Source organism: Aricia agestis, chromosome Z (genome assembly GCF_905147365.1).
Source record: "Aricia agestis chromosome Z, ilAriAges1.1, whole genome shotgun sequence".
NCBI classification, from domain to species: domain Eukaryota; kingdom Metazoa; phylum Arthropoda; class Insecta; order Lepidoptera; family Lycaenidae; genus Aricia; species Aricia agestis.
In genome coordinates this window covers 34,447,363-34,468,325 of record NC_056428.1, presented here as the reverse complement: position 1 = coordinate 34,468,325, position 20,963 = coordinate 34,447,363, and the positions used below count along the sequence as shown (strand labels likewise).

The 20,963-nt window shown below is 36.6% G+C and overlaps 1 protein-coding gene across 1 annotated transcript in view; it reads right to left on the bottom strand.

Annotated features, from left to right (window-relative positions):
• The window catches only part of LOC121738752, a 60,760-nt gene that overhangs the window by 5,256 nt on the left and 34,541 nt on the right, over window positions 1-20,963 (bottom strand). The window contains exons 19-27 of the mRNA XM_042130986.1: window positions 19,575-19,764; window positions 19,305-19,387; window positions 18,590-18,769; window positions 17,140-17,376; window positions 15,625-15,870; window positions 13,283-13,386; window positions 12,428-12,574; window positions 704-941; window positions 118-225 (exon numbers count right to left, since the gene is read on the bottom strand). Coding sequence (XP_041986920.1) covers window positions 118-225; window positions 704-941; window positions 12,428-12,574; window positions 13,283-13,386; window positions 15,625-15,870; window positions 17,140-17,376; window positions 18,590-18,769; window positions 19,305-19,387; window positions 19,575-19,764 — 1,533 coding nt within the window. The remainder of the gene's footprint in view (window positions 1-117; window positions 226-703; window positions 942-12,427; window positions 12,575-13,282; window positions 13,387-15,624; window positions 15,871-17,139; window positions 17,377-18,589; window positions 18,770-19,304; window positions 19,388-19,574; window positions 19,765-20,963) is intronic.

Sequence of the window (20,963 nt, the reverse complement as noted above, 5' to 3'; positions counted from 1 at the left end):
CGAAATTCTGCGACTCACAACTTATAAATTACGCTCGTTTGACTTCACCCTAAAAGTATTAAGATTAATGTAAGTCCTATTTTTTTACTTTATTAATAATAATAATTAGAACCTTACCCTATTTTGGAAAACCTTCGATTGTGTGACTAAGATGACGATCAAATTCCCAAACGCCACGGACACATACCACGCTGCTATTGTAATTGTCTTCATGCTTTTCGGTGCCTGTAAATTGTTTTTCAATATTACAAACAGCATTATCTGGTATTACCTTGCGCTTACCGATGTTGCCGTTTTCCGCCTCCGTCGATGAGAAAAATAGTATACGCACCATGGGCAGTAATATAAGAAAGCCTCAGATCACATGTTCGTTGACATCCGCTTCGCCTCGGCCAACTATTACATGTGATCTGAGACATTTCTTAACCTTTTTTGGCGCAAAGGAACCTAAATAAAAATATAAGAATGAGAAACCAGGCAACCATTAACTTTAAAAAAGATAATATTTGTTATTCCTGATTTGATAGGTGGGTATATTATATAATTTGGGGAATTGGCGTCATCTTCCTTTCAACCTATCTGAATCTACCAGTTGGTTGATTTCAGGAGATCGAAATCAAATAGATCAATCAAAATATACTTATTTTAAATATTATCTTACTCACAATTTTTCATTTACTAACAAACTAAAGTGACATGTTACCTGCATAAAAGAGAATTCCAGTCCTGATATAGCGAACATGATTTCGGCGATCGATATAAGGATATACTGCGGTATGATCCACACAAGATGGAGTTCATTCGGCGGGTTCGGGGCGTGGAGTACCGCTGCGTCCAAAACCCCTGACCTTTCCCGAAGACACAGGATATACACTCCCCCACAACGAAGATGACCTTCCCCAGCCCAGCTCCCAGTGGTACTTTCGGCTCGCCATTTGAACCTAAGTATATTCAGAAAAGTTGATTTATGCCATCATATTATAAATTATAATATGATATGATGGCATAGGCAGGGGCGCTGCTAGTGAAGGAGAACTGTCAATTATAGCGAAACAATCTTGAAACTCGGTCCACAAACGGCGAAGTGATCGTTGAACATACAAAAAAATATAAACAGACGAACATAAATAACCTCCTCCTTTTTGGAAGTCGGTTAAAAATGACGTTTTTTATTATGGCAGCGTTAGTTCCTTTTCCCCACGTTCATTAAAAGCCTTGTCGAGCTTTAGGTATTCATTTATTTAACTACTAAAAAGTAAAGCTTTAATATTAATTACATATAGTGCATAGTTATTTACATGATTTTACATGATGGAAATTAATATAGCCTTTGAAATAATAAATGTATTTTATTTCAACCAGCTAGAACTATGCTCGACAAAGTTGCACTATACTGTATTGCGCTATTTCATGTTATAAAGTTATATTTGAAACCTGTGAAACTATTTCATGACTCCATCACAGTCTGTATCACTCGAATGTAAAAACAGACAATGTACTAGCTTCATGGAAAAGGGGGCTAAACAGTGGGAAGGCTACAGGGACTGCACGTGCATGAACTAGGTGTGTAGGCAAATTTCCACTAAATTAGTAACGCATCGCTTTGACCGCCAGCGATAGACCAATCATTAATCAATGTATACTGTATGGTCCAGTCAACTTAGGCTGAAATTAGGTAAGAACCTCGGAATTCGAGATACCCAGCTGTAAGTCTGTAAATATTTGTATATTGGCACCCTAAATGTTGTCTCAAAACCTAAATATGGCAGGGTGTGCGCAACTATTAAATTTCAAGGTCAAAAGGTCACAGAAATCGTTTTTTTGCACTTTTTTGTAAGTATATATTGCATTTCCTACTTTTTTGGTTTTTTGCTATTTGTATTTATTACCATAATGTAGAATACAAAATTCTCTACAACTTTTGTTCAAAAAAATTTTTATACGGTGAACCATTTCCGATAAAGAGGGCGGAGAGCGCGCGGTCAAAGTATAACTTCAGGTTAACCGTGCCTCTGGTCGAAAACGCGCCATATTCAATGTGTCGCCACATCGCACAGAGGAGACGAAAAATCGGAAATTTTCTATTTTCTTCAATTTTGAATAGGCATTAGTATAATGAATGCGAGAGTAGAACACCCGCGTGACAATTCACAATAGTTTTGATGTTACGAGCTACCAAAGTTTAGCGATTTTTAGCGGCCCGGAAGCGAAAAGTCCATATTTCTCCAAAACATTTACGTAATTTATAAAATTTTGTATTCCACCTGAAAGCCTATTAAATAGCGTATATTTCAAGCCTTTTTCCTGATCCGGTGTATCGATATTTTACCTACAATAAAATAATTTTTAGGTTTTTTTTTTTTATCCAAAACCAAACAGAACGCGCAATCGAAAATATCGACAAATTAAAGGAATACAAGCATTCTATACACAAAAAAAATCACTCGTCAGATCCGTTTAGCATTGGAGATATTTGATCGTGAAATCCCTCGCTAGGGCTGCCACCATACGTCTTTCAATGGATGGCTGTCAATAATACAATAGAAACAGTTACATAATACATTCACATTTATAGTATGAAAGTTATATATGCTTTTAATGAGTATACTTTAAAATTATAAAAAGTCTTAAAAAAACACATAACCTCCTCTTTTTGGGTGATTTTTTTTTGTGTGTATAGAATGCTTGTATACCTTTAATTTGTCGATATTTTCGATTGCGCGTTTTATTTGGTTTTGGATAAAAAAAAATAAAAACCTAAAAATGAAAATTATTTTATTGTAGGTAAATTATCGACACAGCGGATCAGGAAAAAGGCTTGAAATATACCTTATTTAATAGGCTTTCAGGTGGAATTTTATTTATGGTGTAAAAGTTTTCGAGAAATATGGATTTTTCCCTTCCGGGCCGCAAAAAAACACTAAATTTTGGTAACTCGTAGCATCAAAACTATTGCGAATTGACACGCGGGTGTTCTACTCTCGCATTCATTATACTAATGCCTATTCAAAATTGAAGAAAATAGAAAATATCCGATTTTTCGCCTCCTCCGTACACTGTGCATCGGTGTCCAATCTTTTAATGTCGTGATGTACTTTTGATGTACATGTACTCTCTCTCACGGTTGTAAAATGGCATCCATTTTAGTTTTTCTCGGGCTTTCACACTAATCTGACCAAACTTCTCCTGTAAATATCCTATGAATATAAAAAAGGTCTTATTTAATAGCTAATCTTATGGACTACGTTTACACAGGCAATACGTTATGAATTTCGTGGAATTAAAAATAAAAAACCAAAATTTAAGACTGAACTTACTATATTAATTATTATTGGACTATTAACATTTTTAAGGTTCCTTACCCAAAGGGTCAAAACGGATTTTTTAATATAATGAAATTGTGCCTCTATTCGCCGTCTGGACTTTAAAAGTTTCGGATTGGCAACACCGGCAGTTTGCAGCACCTAAGCACCCTCAAGTACGTTTTCTATAGCAAAATAATCCCGAATTCATCGGAACTCTCACAAGTATTCATAAGTAAAGTAAAACCATTTGGCTATACTAACATTGTGCATTGTGCGAAATCTTGTTCTTTCTAAAATGATGACATATTACAACGTATGAAAAACGACGACGGAAAAACTCCAATGAATAATAATTAATAAATTTTAGACAGAAGCGGGCAAAAGATACATAATCTTGTTGTAGCCTGTAGACTACCTGTAAGTACACGGTACTCGTAGAAATTACACAATGCCCGTTCTAGTTTAGCAGCGATGTCTTAAAGTTTTGTGCCTTCTCTTTGATTAAAATACAGAACGATAATAAAATATGTCCTTATGAAAATAAAAGAAGGCAGGCGAAGTTGAGGTTTTTCCCTAAGGAAGACCTATGTCGAGACGAGCGTACATCCAATCTCTATGAAAATCATTATTTTAATGTACGAGGTTCCGCTGCAAGATTCCACTTCACCCTTGCTGCTATTATTGTGATATTACAGCTAGAAAACATCACATCTCAAGATTGTAATAATGATGGAGAATAATCATTGACCTTGCTTACGACAGCTCTTACCCTATTGCGCCAAAAGAAGGGTATTTTTGCGTATATTAAGTATGTTTAATATTTTAAATTTTTTATCACTTGTAGTAAACAGATTTTTGTCTGAAGTGGGAAAATGACGCAAAGGTTGGAGCAGAGGGCGCTACTAGCACATACGGTATAAATCTGACACGTTTTACACGTCATCGAAAAAAACATTCCGTTTGCTGTCTGTGCTGTCAAGTGTGAAAACATTTTAGTACTTATAGTTAATGATGAAAAACTCAAAGCAGATATGTTACTACCACGCGCGTTGTGAAGATTCAAATACGGCCCAATCGGGCCGTCTGTTGTTTAGTCTTATACGTGGGAGAGCCATGCTTCGGCACAAATGGGCCGGCTCGACCGGAGAAATACCACGTTCTCACAGAAAACCGGCGTGAAACAGCGCTTGCGCTGTGTTTCGCCGAGTGAGTGAGTTTACCGGAGTCCCAATTCCCTTCCCTATCCTCCCCTATTCCCTTCCGTTCCCATCCTTACCCTCCCCTATTACCCTATTCCCTCTTAAAAGGCCGGCAACTCACCTGCAGCTCTTCTGATGCTGCGAGTGTCCATGGGCGACGGAAGTTGCTTTCCATCAGGTGACCCGTTTGCTCGTTTGCCCCCTTCTTTCATTAAAAAAAAAGTCTGCATCGAGCGCAGTCACGAACGTGCCGCGTCTTGTCTTACCTAAATAAATTGAAAATGACGTGCGTGTTTAGAAAATGTACCAATTATGACTCGAAAGTAAACAAAACACATGGAATCTCTTACCACATGTCTTGATTGCAGTAAATACCTCTATTATTTACATTTTCAATTATTTTTTTGAATAATCTGGAAGAAATCGAATTTTCGTCATAGCTCAGGCGAAGAAAGAGACAGCGATACGATTCGACGTTTAAAAATAGAACTGTCTCTTTTATGTAAATGGTTTTTCGTATCTTTTCACTTATCTGTCAAATTTGTCAATTTTGCAATTTTGAATTTGAAAATTGTTCGGAAGAGATTTAAGCCGAAAAATAGTATGGACGTAACATATCTGTATATAAGTAGAATATCATTGAGTATAGTCCTACGTAGAGCCCTACTGAGTTAGAGGTAGGTACTTAGAGGTAGGTACCTACTAGGTAGGTACTTTGTTGCTGCTTGTGACTTGTTAGAGCAGGGATTCCCAAACTTATTTTGTCTACTGCCCACTTTGTAAGCAAATTATGTTTTAGCACCCCTCTTGTTTCAATTTTAAATGCATCCAGATGAAATAGATTACCCCCAAGCCTATTTACACGACGCCCCCATTTTTTTCTGGGTCCCACACCACTCCCCTCTAGACCTTCAGCGCCCACAAGGGGGTGTTATCGCCCCCTTTGGGAAAGACTGTGTTAGAGTAACACTGGTATAATTACATCATCATTAGTATAATTCTAGGATCTCAGTATAATAATCGATTATTATACTTTTTAGCAAAGGCACGGCCGTAGCATACTTTTCTCGAAGCGGTTCGCGGCTATTTCACACCCCCTTTATCTTCGATGTTAACAAAGCTAGGGATTTAGAATTTCGGTGACTAAGAGCAAGTATTAAAACTAGGGCATCGAAACCCGGTCCCAATTTTCAAAACCCAGGTTTTCGGGTTTTTTTAAACGAAAACCCGGGTACCCGGGTTTTCTGGGTTTTTTCGGGTTTTCTTAAAATTCAAGGATTAACGAAGCGAAAATACTTTAAATATGATTTTCAGCGATTGCCAACACCTTTCCAGTAAAATACTATTTATATACCATAATGTGCGGTCACATACTTTTAAAAAAGCGACTATTTACCTATCCTATTATATAAAATATTGGATCTTATCAAAGCTAGGGATTAAGACTTTCGGGCAAAGATTAAGTATTACAACAAGCTTCACCTCCAAATTACATAATTATATTATTAAATGTATTTGTATTTTATGAAATATATAAAAATCTACCAAGAATTTTTGAAGACAGTAAATAGAAGAATAACCTTAAAATATTATAAAACGTATGCCAACAAATCTTTATTTAATCTTTTACATTTTTATTGCTGATTGTCACGTTATTAATAATTATTTGGTCCTAATTGATGATATACCTGTAATTAAATTTTTGTGCCTAGTTTTTACTTGAAATTGCCTTTTGTCTGCCTTGCTACGGTATGAAGTCGAATATTCTTTGCAATTTAAGGTAACTTTTCTGCTATCCAACAAACTGGAAAATCTTACATTACTGAAAATCTTACATTTCACTACACCTCAAAGCTTTTTGTAGTCATTAGATATAGTCACAATAGACAAAATTCATGTCAGATTACCATATAATTGATCAGACCAGACCCTAATATTATGGCAAATGGGGAATGTTGCTTTTAATGAATTTGGAAGGATAACGGTGGTGGCATGCTGTTACACACAAGAAATTGTCTATGGGTCTGGTGCTGATAAAAACTCTGCTTGTTATATTTCATCTCGATTTACTAAAATCACGTGTTTTAATAATTCCGCAGTGAGTATGACATCCACGGCCGGCTAAAGAAAGCCACCATTCGTCCTATTATGTGTTACCAACATCAGTCTCTCAACCAATAAAAAGCAATCTGCCGCATTTGTCAAAATATACTTGATGGAAACTCCTCGGCATAGTTTTGTCAGTTTCTAGGGGCTGGTTGCTATCCTGGAACCTTTTTACTGATTGCATTGTCTTAATATTGTCGCTTTTTGTTATGTTGTGAATATAACAAATAATGACAAAAAGCATAACGACAAATAAAAACCTTTAAGTGTTTTTAGTAAGTTAGACGACTGAATATAATGACTTTAAATTGCAAAGAAGACTGGGTGTCATACCGCAGCAGGACACAATAATTATTTTTTTTTGTAAAAATACGGTATGCAGCCAAACATCGATCAGTAAATTATTACTATTAATTTGACAATCAGCAATAAAAATATCTCATTCGAATAAATTTTTCAGTTTATGAAACGAAATAAAGATTTCTTGACTTATTACGAGTATTGATTTTTTGTGACTGTAGATACCTGTGATTGCTTTATAAACGATAAAATTCGGAAAAGTGTTTTAATACACGTTTTAATACGTTTACGTTTTAATACGAGTTTTGGCGACCTCTGTGGCTCAGTGGTGAGCACGTTGGTAGCTCAAGTTCCCGGGTCTGGATTTGTATGATATAATAAAAATCTTAAATATATGTATAGTATAAAAGTATTAAATATATTTCCGTTGTCTGGTTCCTGTAACACAAGTCCTGTAGGTGCTTAGCACGGGGCCAGACTGACGTGGTGTGAAGCGTCCATAGATATTATTATATTATTTTTATTTAATAATATGTTTTAATAAATATTAAAAAATAAGCTATCATTGTTCCATACACTGTCTTCAAAAATTCCTGACAGGTTTTTAGATATTCCAAAAATACAAATATCCCGAAGACTTTGTTGATGGGTGTATTTTATCACCAACGGTCCATACAAGTTTCAACGTTTTGTCACCTAGTGGCTGACTTGCCCATCATCAAAAGTCTACGGTACTTTCAGCAGACTTAGAAGTTAGAACCCTTTGAAGCTGTCCACACTTTATTTTGTAAGCCTTTGATCACATAATAAACAAAACTGTAGTCAATCACTGAATGTTGATTGAAAACTATAAAGTAAGTTTAACAAGTCTTGGCTTCTATAAAATTTGAAAACTTTTTGCGAAGGATAGATTTTTTGAATAGATTTGACTTGAATAGTTTTGGTAGGTTTTTTAAAATATGTATTATTAATAAATATTTTTATGACAATTAGTTTTTAATGCTCCTAAAACGAAACTTTTCCTTAAAAATATTATATTTTGTTTAATTATGACCAAAATAAGTAATTAAACCTATACAATATGTTATAAAAATAAATAATTTGTATGTTAGTTTGTTACAAATACCATTAAATCAGGTCTGGTCTTTAATAACTATCAAAAAAACGAAAAACCCGAAAAGCTCGAAAAACCCGGGTTCCATTTGTGAAACCCGGGTTTTTTTCATGATCCCCAAAACCCGGGTTTTCCCGGGTTTTCGGATTTCGGGACAACCCGGTCTCGATACCCTAATTAAAACTAGCTTAACCCCCAAATTACGTGAAATTTCGATAAATAGTTACGGATGGTCAATCTTACTACATTTTGTCACTCACTGACTGACAGATCATCAAAATTCTAAGGTACTTCTAGCAGACTTAGAACCTTGAAATTTAGCAACAAGGTAGGATTGTTATCCACAATGAAAGGAAAAATTATAAAGTTGGCCAAGTGCGCGTTGGACTGGCGTACATAGGGTTCCGTACCGTAAATTTGTATGGGAGCCCCCCTTAAATTACAAGTTTATGTACTTTTTATTACTTATTATTAAAGTTGAAATAAAATTAATTATTTTCTGAAAATTTTACAACCTAGAATATAGACCTAGAGATAGAGAATGGGTGCTAAGCTTAGTACAGAAAAGTTTTAACGTGACCTGAAAAGAAAAGAAACCTTAAAAAAAGAAATGAAATCCCACCAAAACATTTAATTATAGTGACTTGGCAATAAGCACTAGAGAAATAATCGGCGACTGATTGGATTTATTGGGCACCTACCATCGTCCACATGCGTCGTTACATTAATACTAAATTGTATATACATGTACATACTAAATTGTATTTTGCTTGGCTCCTTACGTGAGTCTCCTTTTTAACCGACTTCCAAAAAACGAGGAGGTTATATATTCGGCTGTGGATATTTTATTTTTTTTGTATGTTCGACCACTACTCCGTCGTTTGTGAACCGATTTTCAAAATTTTTGTTTTTTTTTTATATTAGGTTTCACTCCAATTTGGTCCCATTTTCACAAAAATGGTGATTTGATGATGGGATCCATGAGTAATCGAGGGAACTCCTCAAAATTTGATTCTGATTTTGGCTTTATGAGAAACATCCTAAGCATATGCTACCAAACCGCAAGATTTTGCACCAAGGTATACTATGGTTCCGAAGATACTAAGAGAACTCTGGATTCCTTATAGATACAAGTTTGGGGATTTAGGCGTTGTTTTAAGAACTGAAAGCATATGCTACTATGCAAGTTACATTCATCATCATCATTACTACCATGTCAGGGTCACCAATGTCACAAGTTACAACTCACATGGTTGTATATGGATACAATATACACACAACAGTTATGTCCTTATTTATTTGGTACATTTCATAGCGATTTTAATAAAAAAAATTATACTTAATGTTGTTTCAAAATACATAATATTTCAAGTACCACAAAATTGCACATAAGTAACAAATTCAACCTTAACTCAAGAGCGTAAGGCACACATTTGACATTAAAAAATGTAAAATGATCTCGTCGAACATGATACAATAAGCTGACAGACTTTTCAGCTGAATAAAAAAAATTACAATGTTGGCGTTGTGTTCTTTGACGCATTCAATTATTGAATGCGCCAATACGAAAGTTGAACACAATCGCAATTAGTATAAAAAAAAATTTATACGGTTTATATTTACACGATTTTGATACATATACAGATCGAATTCCTATGCAAGTTTATAGGTAGGTACAATAATTGCCTAGCGGCTAGCACGTGTTTACTGTTTACTTCGATTTTTTTTAAATGTATTGTTTAAAATTATCTACCTGATATTTGTGAGCACGTCTGACTCTTAACAAATTGTAATAAGAATAAGATACGTAGAATATTAAATATACTTACGCGATGGTTTACGAGGTAACTAAAAAGAGTGAAATTATTATTTTTAACAAAAAATTAAAACCGAGTTCCAAAGTAAAAACAATAATAACATCCATATAATATGAACTTAAAAGTATTTAAATATAATTTTTAAGTTCCAAAAGTTTCAAATATTCTGTCAGAGAACTGAAGATTCAGCTATCTGGTACCGACTTCAAAATGATGAAGATTGAGTACAGAAATAGTTGAGGTTTAGCCGAATTCGGAAAAAGGCACTATTAGATAAGAAAAATTATTTAATACTTTTTAGTTCATATTATATGGATGTTATTATTGTTTTTACTTTGGAAGTCGGTTTTAATCTTTTGTTAAAAATAATAATTACATTTATTTATCATAAATGCGATTCGCTAAACACATATTGTTTTGCTACTTCTAGTACGATTGAAATTACGATAAAGTTTTACTCACTTTTGGGCTCACCTAGAAAACATTTAAATACTGTATAATATTATTAATTTACGATCGTATGAGTGGATAAAATAGAGAAGTGAATAAAATATCTAATGCTATTAAAAAGTCTTCGATCAAGAATTCAAGACAATTACTTTTTCACTTCGTTCCGAATAATATGGATCCGAACGACCGGCGAAGTATTGGTTTCTTAAAAATCGTTGCTTCATTGCAGTAGAAATTGCAATTTCCTTTGGATTACGAGATTAAGAGAAAAGAATGCGCAGATTAAATCGTACTGTGGAAAAGGAAATGCGACAGAGCAGTTGTTCCCGAAGTGTAATAGCGGCTCGACGGCGCGGCGGTCTATGTTGGGCGTGACCAAATCAGACCAAATAAAAAGTCTTTTAGCCCGGCCGCACATTGTCCGAAATTTCTGATACGAAACAGTTGAACGTCCGCGCTGTCTCTTACATTTTGTACTGAGCCGAGTGAGCTCGAACTCGCCGGAAGGATATTTCGGATAGTGTGCGGGGTGGCGGTCCGGCGAAATTCAACTGTTTCTGATCAGAATTCGGACAATGTGCGGCCGGGCTTAACCAGACTGAGGTGACAAATATCATTTGACAAGTTGTCAAAATATGTGTTTTGTATTGACGCTCCCGCTTCGCAGTCGCGTGGTCGCGTAGGTATGGCTAAGCCTTAGAGTCCAAAATCGTAACTAAAAAAATTAAATTAATTTGGTTCCTATTAAATAACTAAAATGTGACCTTGACTTCTACAGGCAGATATTATTTTAAGAAGCCTAGCGACTCAAGAAAAAACCTTTTCTCAGATCGATCTAAACCTAATTTTTCTCTCGAGATTTAGAATTGAATAGTAGTTATTCGTGCTTTCATAGTAAAAACAGCAGATGGTTTACCGAATCCAGTTTGAAAGAGAAACAAAGAGTTTGGGAACCTGTGCGATAGAGGCATATTATATTACCTAAACGTATCTCCCGTCATTGGATTCTCTCAGATAATCTCTACAGAATATTCAAGATACATTATTTATTCACTCATTAAAATGTTGCTGAATCACATTAAAATGAGCAAAAATGTATGCTGTATGTAGACATTTAAAATGAAATGCACGTAGGAATAATTATTACTTATATCTCAAAGGAAAATGAACCTTATGAAAAATTTAACTTTATTATTCGATTCAGAATAAACGGGACTGCGATTATTTCTGTACACTCAGTGAAAAGTGATACAAGATAAACACAGCACAGTTTTGAACGGTAACATAAATTGCTGGTCTTTTAATGTCTTTCTTTCTGTGAATATTTTATATTATTAATGAAAGTGAAAGAAAAATCCTTTGCGATTACAGATTTAGCGATATTTTTTATTAGTCAGGGGTTAAGGTAAAACTTTTCTACGAGTTGGTGCTTGATTTACATTGGTGCAGTGCTTTCCGTGCCGGAATCCTGTGATGCTGGCGCCGGATACTGTAAAGGTGAAACCGCACTAGGCGTAACTACACTGCAGTCTACAGCGTAGCAACGCAACACTTCACGTTATACATCATAATATTATAAATACTATTTCGTAACGCGTAGCTCCGTTGTCACGTAGTGTGGCTTTAGCTTATTCAAGAATATTTGGCCTTGGCCATGTCGCGTCGCACCACTGCAGTGTAGAAATTACAACCTTAAGTGCGGTCTTATTTTAAAGATGTCTACACACGAAAGCCAGGCCAAGCCAGCAGACCTATTTTCAAACAAGCTTGCCGGCGGGTTCGTGTCGCCGGGCTAGCGGCTTTGGCGTAGACAGCTACGTAGCCTTGAGTATGCCAGGGAGAGAACGCGTGACTATGTTTTTTTTTATTTACAAAACATATGGAATAGGAAGACGAAAAAGTGACAAAAGTAATAGAACTCATACAAAACAATTATTGTTTTGAACGATCGAGTGGGACCCAAAACACCGCGACTGTCATACCACCGACAAAGTTATCCGAATCGCAACATTCAGAAGCCACCGCAATGCCTGATTTAAATAAATAAATTATCCGTCGGCACTAACCTGCTGTGTCCGTGCTGTGCCGCGGCTTGGGTGTGTAGACAGCTTTAAAATAATGACCACTAAAACTCACTTTCCAGGCTGCATGCACATGAAGGCGGATTCGCTGACGTCATCCGGCGACGAATCAGACACGTAGTATACGTCACTTATCCTTTTGTCAGATTTCACTGAGATAGAGACGTTCCTGTTGGGTCCAGTTTTGCCAACGTACACCACCCTGTGCGAAGAAAAAAACCAGACCTTGCCAAGAAAAATATACTTATTATGAAAGAGTACAAGTGGTGGAAGTATTATTTTAACTAAAATCGTAGTAGGGCTTGAGTCGTTTTTAATACAGTCTAAAATATAATGGTATTAAAAAAACTTAATTTTTAATAACCGGATTAGTCGGATACGGAGCACTACAGAATCAAATAGTACTTAGTAGTTTATACGTAGGGGAAGCATTGCTTCGGCACGAATGATCCGGCTCGACCGCAGAAATACCACGTTCTCACAGAAAACCGGCGTGAAACAGCGCTTGCGCTGTGTTTTGCCGAGTGAGTGAGTTTACCGGAGGCCCAATCCTCTACCCTATTCCCTTTCCTACCCTCCCCTATTCCCTTCCCTTCGCTTCCCATCCCTACCTTTCCTATTCCCTCTTAAAAGGCCGGCAACGCACATGCAGCTCTTGATGCTGCGAGCGTCCATGGGCGATGGAAGTTGCTTTCCATCAGGTGACCCGTTTGCTCGTTTGCCCCCTTATATTAAAAAAAAAACTTTTTTATAGTGATATGTTACTCGATCCTATCTTGAATCGTCTCCTAACAATCGCATGCAAATTGCAAAGGCAAATCTCACAACTCACAAGAGCTTACAGTATTTTGTTAGTTGTGAAAATACTGAAACAAGCTGTTTTCAGCAAAATGCAAAATAAAATGCTTACTTCATTTTAGGCTTTCCTGTCAAAGACTTCGTCAGGGTACTAGGATCCATATAGTATAGAGACAGCTCATCATCAGAGTTTTGACCAACAATAATTGGCATAAACTGAAAATTTTACACGAGTTTGAAATACGAAAATAGATCTATAGAAAGTAAATATATTTCACGGACCAGCGCAGCTTTATCTTTAGGCTTTGATTACGTCCACTACAGATAGTGAAAAACCAACGAAATAAAAAATTGGCCCAGTGCGAGTCGGACTCGCGCGCGATGGGTTCCGTAGCGTTAAAAAGCAGAAAGAGGCAAAAAATTGTGTTTTTGTATGGGAGCCCTCCTTAAATCTTATCTATAGATATATTAATACGCAAGCGAAAAACTCTGTATTCCTTTTGACGAAAAATGCGGAAACGTAGGTGAATGAAATTTTGCACAGTTATAGTTTATATGGTGAAGGAGTGCATCGAGCTAATATTATTTTGAAATAATGCTTTTATCACACATTTTTTTTAACAAATAAAACATTACACACACTACAACACGTACACTCAAGAAGATTTTTATCACTTTTTTGCTCAAGTCCGAGAGCCATCCCGCCCCATGGACATGGTTACAATCTGTAACAATTTTTTTTGGTACAATTGCCAAATGACGAGACTAAAATGATGCCATGATGTAAAAAATTATTTTACGTATTTTATAGTCGTATTTTGTAAACGTGTCAAATAAATAAGTATTTCAAGTATGGCAGCACTTTTTCCCCCTACTAGAAGTATGGAAAAAATAATAACGGTCATATTTTGTCAAATACTATCCAAAAATTTAAATGCCATACTGGTACAAATCTTTTGGCGAAATAAAAATTACACCTTTGCAGTGGTATGGCGGCCATTGGGACCTTCGATGTCTGTCCGTCTTTCTGTCTGTCTGCAAGACTTTTGAAATTTTCACAGAGTGTCAGGGGTGGATCTTGAATTTGTGGGGCCCTGGGCTAATACTGCTACTAGATTGTGTATTTCTATTGCCGCAACAACAAAAAATACTTACTAAAAACAAAATAAAATTAATATTTAAAGGTATTACAAAAACACATTTTTTGGCCTATTTTTGTTCTATTACCTATAACGGTACGGAACCCTTCGTACACTATCGTCCGACTCGCACTTGGCCTATTTTTTTATTTTGTTTTTAGAATCTGTTAATAAAGCGGCAACAGTTATTATACACAATCGGCGAAAACAGAAATCTAGCTATATTAGTTCTTGAGACACAGTCTGGAGACAGACAGTCAGACAGACAGACGGATGGACATCGGTCATCGAAGTCTTAGTAATAGGGTCCCGTTTTTACCCTTTGGTTACGGAACTGTAAAAGCTATCAAACGAAAATTAGAAGTCCATTGATACCGAAACTATAAATGCTCTTACAGTGAATACCGACGTGAATGATAGACCTTTGAAATCTCTACAGCTCTTTCAAAACCAATAAAAGTAAATGTGAGAGAACTATGAACGAATGGGTCGGCTTGACCCGATTAAAACACCGGACTCACGGAAAATCGGCTTAAAATAACGCTTGCGTTTCGTTTCTTTGATAAGTTAAAGGTATATATGGTGAAGTGTTCTGGTACTAACAGGAATACAACTTGTGACCGTTACTAGTTGTATCGTTGATCGCGAAGTGACTGTCCATTTTTCTTAGGACTCAGCAGGCCCGGATCTAGGGGGGGGCGAGAGGATGTACGCCACCGGTGGCCCACCGCGCTACCCCGTCAAGTTGTTTCGCAGAATTATATCTGTTGTTAAAAGACTTGGAGGCGTCCCTTGTCACCAGGGACCTCGCCTGACTTCTCATCACCACCCCTTCAATTCAACAAAGTTCCGTAGAACTCGTTCTGCGGTTAAAACCTATGTGACCATGAAAATTACCTATTTTTGCTTGGAGGGCGGCAAATTGGGATTTTGCTCCCCCCTTTTTAAAACGTAGATCCGGGCCTGGGACTCAGATATGAGACAGACAGACAGCCATTTATAATATAATTACTGGACGATGAAAAATTTAAAACCGTTCGTTTTTCCGGGATAAAAACTAAGTAGCATTTGTCCTTCCCCGGGACTCCAAGGATCTTCATACCATACAAACTTCTCTTCTCTATTCCATAACAAACTTCAACAAAATCGGTTCAGCGGCTTGAGCGTGAAGAGGTAACAGGCAGACAGACACACTTTCACATTTATAATATTAGTACTTATGGATTAATAGTAAAAATTAATTCTCTATTAAAAAATCTAACTTTAAAAGAATTAACGACCGATTTTGGTAACTACTGTACTGTAAAATTCTTACCATTCCCGGCGCAGTTTTCAGATGTGTGGTGATCACACGTCTCATCATCACACGTCCGTCACAGTCGGAGGAACAGCTCACTGCCATTGCATACTCTCTATGAGGTAGCGACGTCATGAGGAAGGTGGAGGAGGGCTTGATGGAGGCTATCCCTCCACCGCACACGGCCAGCTCAACAGCACAAGGTAAAGTGTTTAATATCACCAAGCCAGTCTCCTCACTCCTTGGTGTTTGTAACGTGGAACGCTGAAAAATAACTGACTCGGTTATTACCACTTTTTCACAACTTTTTACGCGTGATAATTAAGAGCGTTTTCAAAAAAATCCAATCCGATATCGGTGTCGGACGCCGATCCGATATCGGGGTAAGTAAAAAAATAATATACTATAGAGTATAGACTTAGAGAATAGACTGTGTCTAGAAGAATTTTCAAGTCTATACCTTGATGATTGATGCTTATAAGATGTTTATAAGTAGGTATGTACATAGAGTTTAACCATAAAGTTAATATACCTAGCGGAATAGAGAAACAAAGGCCTGAGCAAGAGAGATGTCACTATCAGTAACACTGCATGGTAAAAAGAGACGTGTGATACATGACAGCAGCACTCTTTTTTTGGCACGTGCCGCACGTTGACAATTTAATCTCATAGAATTCATGTTCAATCATGCTTGTGTAAGTGTATACGTACACATATTTTTCACACAGATGAAAACCAATTTTAGTTTCGTTTGACAACTCGAGATTGTTGCTGTATTCCGCTAGGTATATTAACTTTATAAGTTTAAAATAGTATTTTTTCCTTTCTTAAGTACGCGGACCTATGTTCGGTCCCCAATGTTAAATCTAGGTGGGATAGTCCCTATTCCATAAAAACAACCGAAATATCAAGTTCTCAATATAAATTAACTCAATTAAATTAACTCAATAAAAACCTATTCTCTTACAAAAGATAATAATTGCGTCCGAACTACAATGAAAGTGTTTTTGCTGCCTTTATCGCTTACGGTAAGCAATAAAGGCAGCAAATACACACGGTCAGCGAACATTTTAACATATGCACATAAAGGTGTTGACGTCACGGGGGTCATGAATATGGCACAAATAAATAGCCGCCCAAAATTGCCGCGTGATATACATAATTGGTCGGATCACCTGCAGAGGACGCAAAATATTATATTTTCCTTGTTATTTTTCGGTAGTTTCTTGCTTGGAAAAATAATAGCCAAGTCTGGCAGGCATTAGAGGCTTTTTGGCAACCTCTAAATTGGTTGCTTGGGGTTAGTTGCAAGACTTGCAACTCGAGGAGAACGCGGTGCATTTTAAGTCAGCCTTTCAAATTTAACACAAAAAGATGATAGTCTTGTCGTTCGCGGAGTTGCAGTATTAATATTCCAAATATAACTCCGTCCGTTCGCGACCGTACCTAAATAATGCCTTGAACCTTGACCAAAATGGAAATTGCTTTTAAATCTCCCACGTTTAAAATTATCACTACATTATAGAAGTGCACCTCAATAGCAATTTGCAGGATACCAGCGCTCACAAAAGCCAGACTCGTCAGTATGCCACCAACAAACATCTTCTTGAGGGGATCCATCTCCGGCAGGATAGACCAGGCCCCGCCGGGGCATACCGGCATCATCAGGAGGACCAGAGCTGGGTTTAGAACTTGGAGCTGGTCTGGCATCAGCGTGATACCGAACACTTCACTCGTCAGCCGTGACGCTTGGAACGTCCAGCGTGAACCCTGGAAAATAACGGGCCGGACTCAGCTTGTCCTAAAAAGCGAGAAGCAGTATACCTAGACACGTATAGGCCATGGCCTATACATGCCTGTACTCCAAGTTTTTACGTCAACGATCATCAGCTATTCATAATTCATTCTTAATTACCAGTTAAATTAATTTAGTTGTTCATTTTATAAGCATTTTATAAGATGGGTTAGTAAAGAAGAAATTGGAGTTATAGTTACCGTTAAGTCAAGTTTGAAAAATATACCGTACATAATGACATTATAGGCTGATAATAATATTATTATTAAGTGTTATGGACGCTACAGTAAGTACATTTTCTCTCTAAACGTAAATTTTTTGGTGAAATCAAAAATCTATGCTTCCAGTTCGAAAGTTTTTTAATGTATTCCGTAAGGGAAGCAGCAAAATTTATCGTAGATGATGGAGTATATTAATTAACTAAACAAACAGAGATTATTTGACGTAGCATTTTCAATTACCTCCAGATTCGAGAAAATGTGGAAAATGCTCAAATGTTATATTAGAAAGTAGAAAACTTTATGTGCAGTTTGAAATAAAATAAATTGCTGGTTAAGTTAAATGAAAGAGCTATTTTATATTTTTGTTTTAACGAAATTGCAAAAAAATATTTTTACCGTAGGTACATTTCCATGAATAAACCGGAGTACGCGTAATGTTTTAATTTTCTTCGAATATGAATCGTGTAAATGCCGTACACACAATGGACAGTGTTTTGTACGTACATAATTTTATTTCAAAAGTAATATGCTAACTTGCAGTAAAAAATATTTTCAATAAAAAAAAGCATCTTGAAAAAATGTGACTCATCAGTCACATTTTTTCAAGATGCTTTTTATGAAATGACCGATTCAATTACGAGTATTGTATCTGAGTAGCATAATTATTGTTCTATCCATTATACCACAATTTCGCGTTATACAGGGTGTAACAAAAATAAGTGATAATACTTTAGGGTGTGTACGTGTTCCTTGTAGAGAGTTAACTGTGAAAGTAGCAGCGCTGAAAGACGAAATTTTTGTATGGGCAAGGGCCCGAGCTTCACGAGTTTCCCCATACAAAAGTGAAAAAAAAATTTCGTCTTTCAGCGCTGCTACTTTCATAGTGAACTCTCTACAAGGAACATGTACACACCCTAAATTATTATCACTTATTTTTGTTACACACTGTATATGTGAAAAATGATACCTGCTGGTCAAACAGAGACCAAAATATCGGCACGGGCAGGAACAGGTACAGAATGGAGAATACCACTTTCATGTCAGCCACCAGTTTCTCCCCATACTTGTCTCTGGAGTAATCCAACCAATGGGCACGTGGTATGCCGTCTAGACCTCTGTCGCAACGAAACCGACCCTTCAGAGAGTACTAAAAATACAATTTATAAAAAGTCACCAATTATTGTTACTTTGACGCTATAATTATAGCTTATAATAAGCTAGAGCTAAGAAGGATCATATTATATTAAAACCCTCTTGAGGCTCTTACTGACATTTTTAGGGTCGTTATCGTCACAAATTAAAGGAAATCACCTCATCGTCTTACGATGTGTCGGATTGGAATACAAAAACCTGTACTGCGAATGATCTTCGTAAGTGCGAATGTGTGGCTATCTGTCCGTCTGTTACCTCTTCATGCTTAAACCAATTTTTATGAAATTTGGTATGAAGATAATTTGAGTCTTTAGTAGAAACAAAGGACACATATTTTTATCCCGAAAAATGTGTGGTTATAAATATAAACGAATTTCAACGGGCGTCTCTAGCTTAAAAATACTCGCACAGTTCTCTTTATCATCCAGAGTGGGGAAAGAATATGGATGTAAATACGTGGAAAGTCAATCAAGTTTATCAAAGGTAAAGCTACGGCTCAGAAATGTCGAAATATTCGTAACCAATATTACCAGAGTGCACAAAACGAATTTCATAGTAACATTGTCTCGAGGTTTCTTTATTCTGTACCACGGTTTTCCGGCAACGAATATACCTGCAATCAAAAGTACTTCAATAAGTATATTAAATTAATTAGTTCCGACACATAACTGCAAATTCGTGCGAATTCGCATCGCAACGTAATGTTTATTATCAGTTTTGTCGCAAATATTTACGATGCGATGCGAATTCGCAGTGGGAGCCCATAATCCATTTAAATTACACAATACAAATACACTTACAAATCGAAATAAATACTAGTAGAGCGGGGAGTCCAAAGCCGAGCGCGTAGCAGGTGTCGTCGCCGAAGCACATGAAACTCCTCCGGACCGCCGGTGTCACCACCATACCTACGAAGCCTCCCAGGTTCACCGTACAGTAGAAGATGGTGAAGAAACGCTGGAGGCTTTGGTTCTCGCGGGGTAGATGGAACTGAAGACAACATTGATATTTCAAATTTCAAATCATTTATTTCGGGCATCAGTGGCCCATATAATAAATACCTTAAATCTAACATACATATCAATTATATAATAAATACCTTAAAACATACATATTTTATACATAAGTATTCTTAAAAACTTTTTTTTATATGAACAGTCGGATCCCGTAACGGTACGGTACGATATAGTGGTATAACAGTCAGCTCTGGATTTATGTATAATATAGATCATGTCAAGGGCCAAGGCCTATGGACAGCAGCGTCCTCTATTACGTCCTAGGGGGTAGGGGGGTGGGGGGAGGGGGCGGCAGCGTCCAAGGATGGCGGTAGAGTACGTATATAGAGACGGCAAATTGAAAGTGGCCTATACTCAAAAAAAATATAAATCCGGCGCTGGTAGTGGTATCCATTGCATATAAATACTATTAAAAGAGTTTTTAGACTAATTGTAGAGGCTTCTGGAAACTGCCAGTATGTAGTGTATGTGTCACCTCCCCCCTTTATAAGTTAGACTAAGTAGCTAGTAAGTGCATTCAATAAAGGTTAACCGTGAAGATAACATCTTTTAATAGTCTCCCCGAAGCCTTCACATCGCATGGCGACCCTGCCAGTGCTGCCTTGCGGCAGCGCTGTGCAGCAGGTACAGGGGCTATTGAAGTTAATTTAAATAAATAAATGGACTAAAATTATATTTTACGAAGATAAGACTGTTATTAAGTGAAAAGTGGAATTTAACATTGACTCAAAAATGTGTGTGAAAATATGAACTAATAAAAATTAACGGCCGTTGTTAGTTAAATAAGAAATAATGTAGGATTAAAAAAATATATGGCTTAATAGTGTAGAGACTAAAATAGATACAAATCTGGTATTTATTTTAGTCAATGCAAGTACTCTCAGGCTGTTTGCACATTGACGGCATAAAGCTTATGATCTATCAGTCACTGGCAGCAGTAAGTTGCTGGGGTGCAAGCAACCTCACCTGTAAGATGAGAGTATAATTTTTTCAAACCGCTTTTTTAAAGTCTGTGGAGTCTAAGCTAGCCAATTCATGCTGAAGCGTCATTACATATGAATTGGTTTCAACCATGTAGTTTTCAATACATTTCCAGTCACGAACCATGTAATTTTCAATACATTTTCACTCATGAACCATGTAGGTAATTTTCAGTATCCTGAATCAATATCC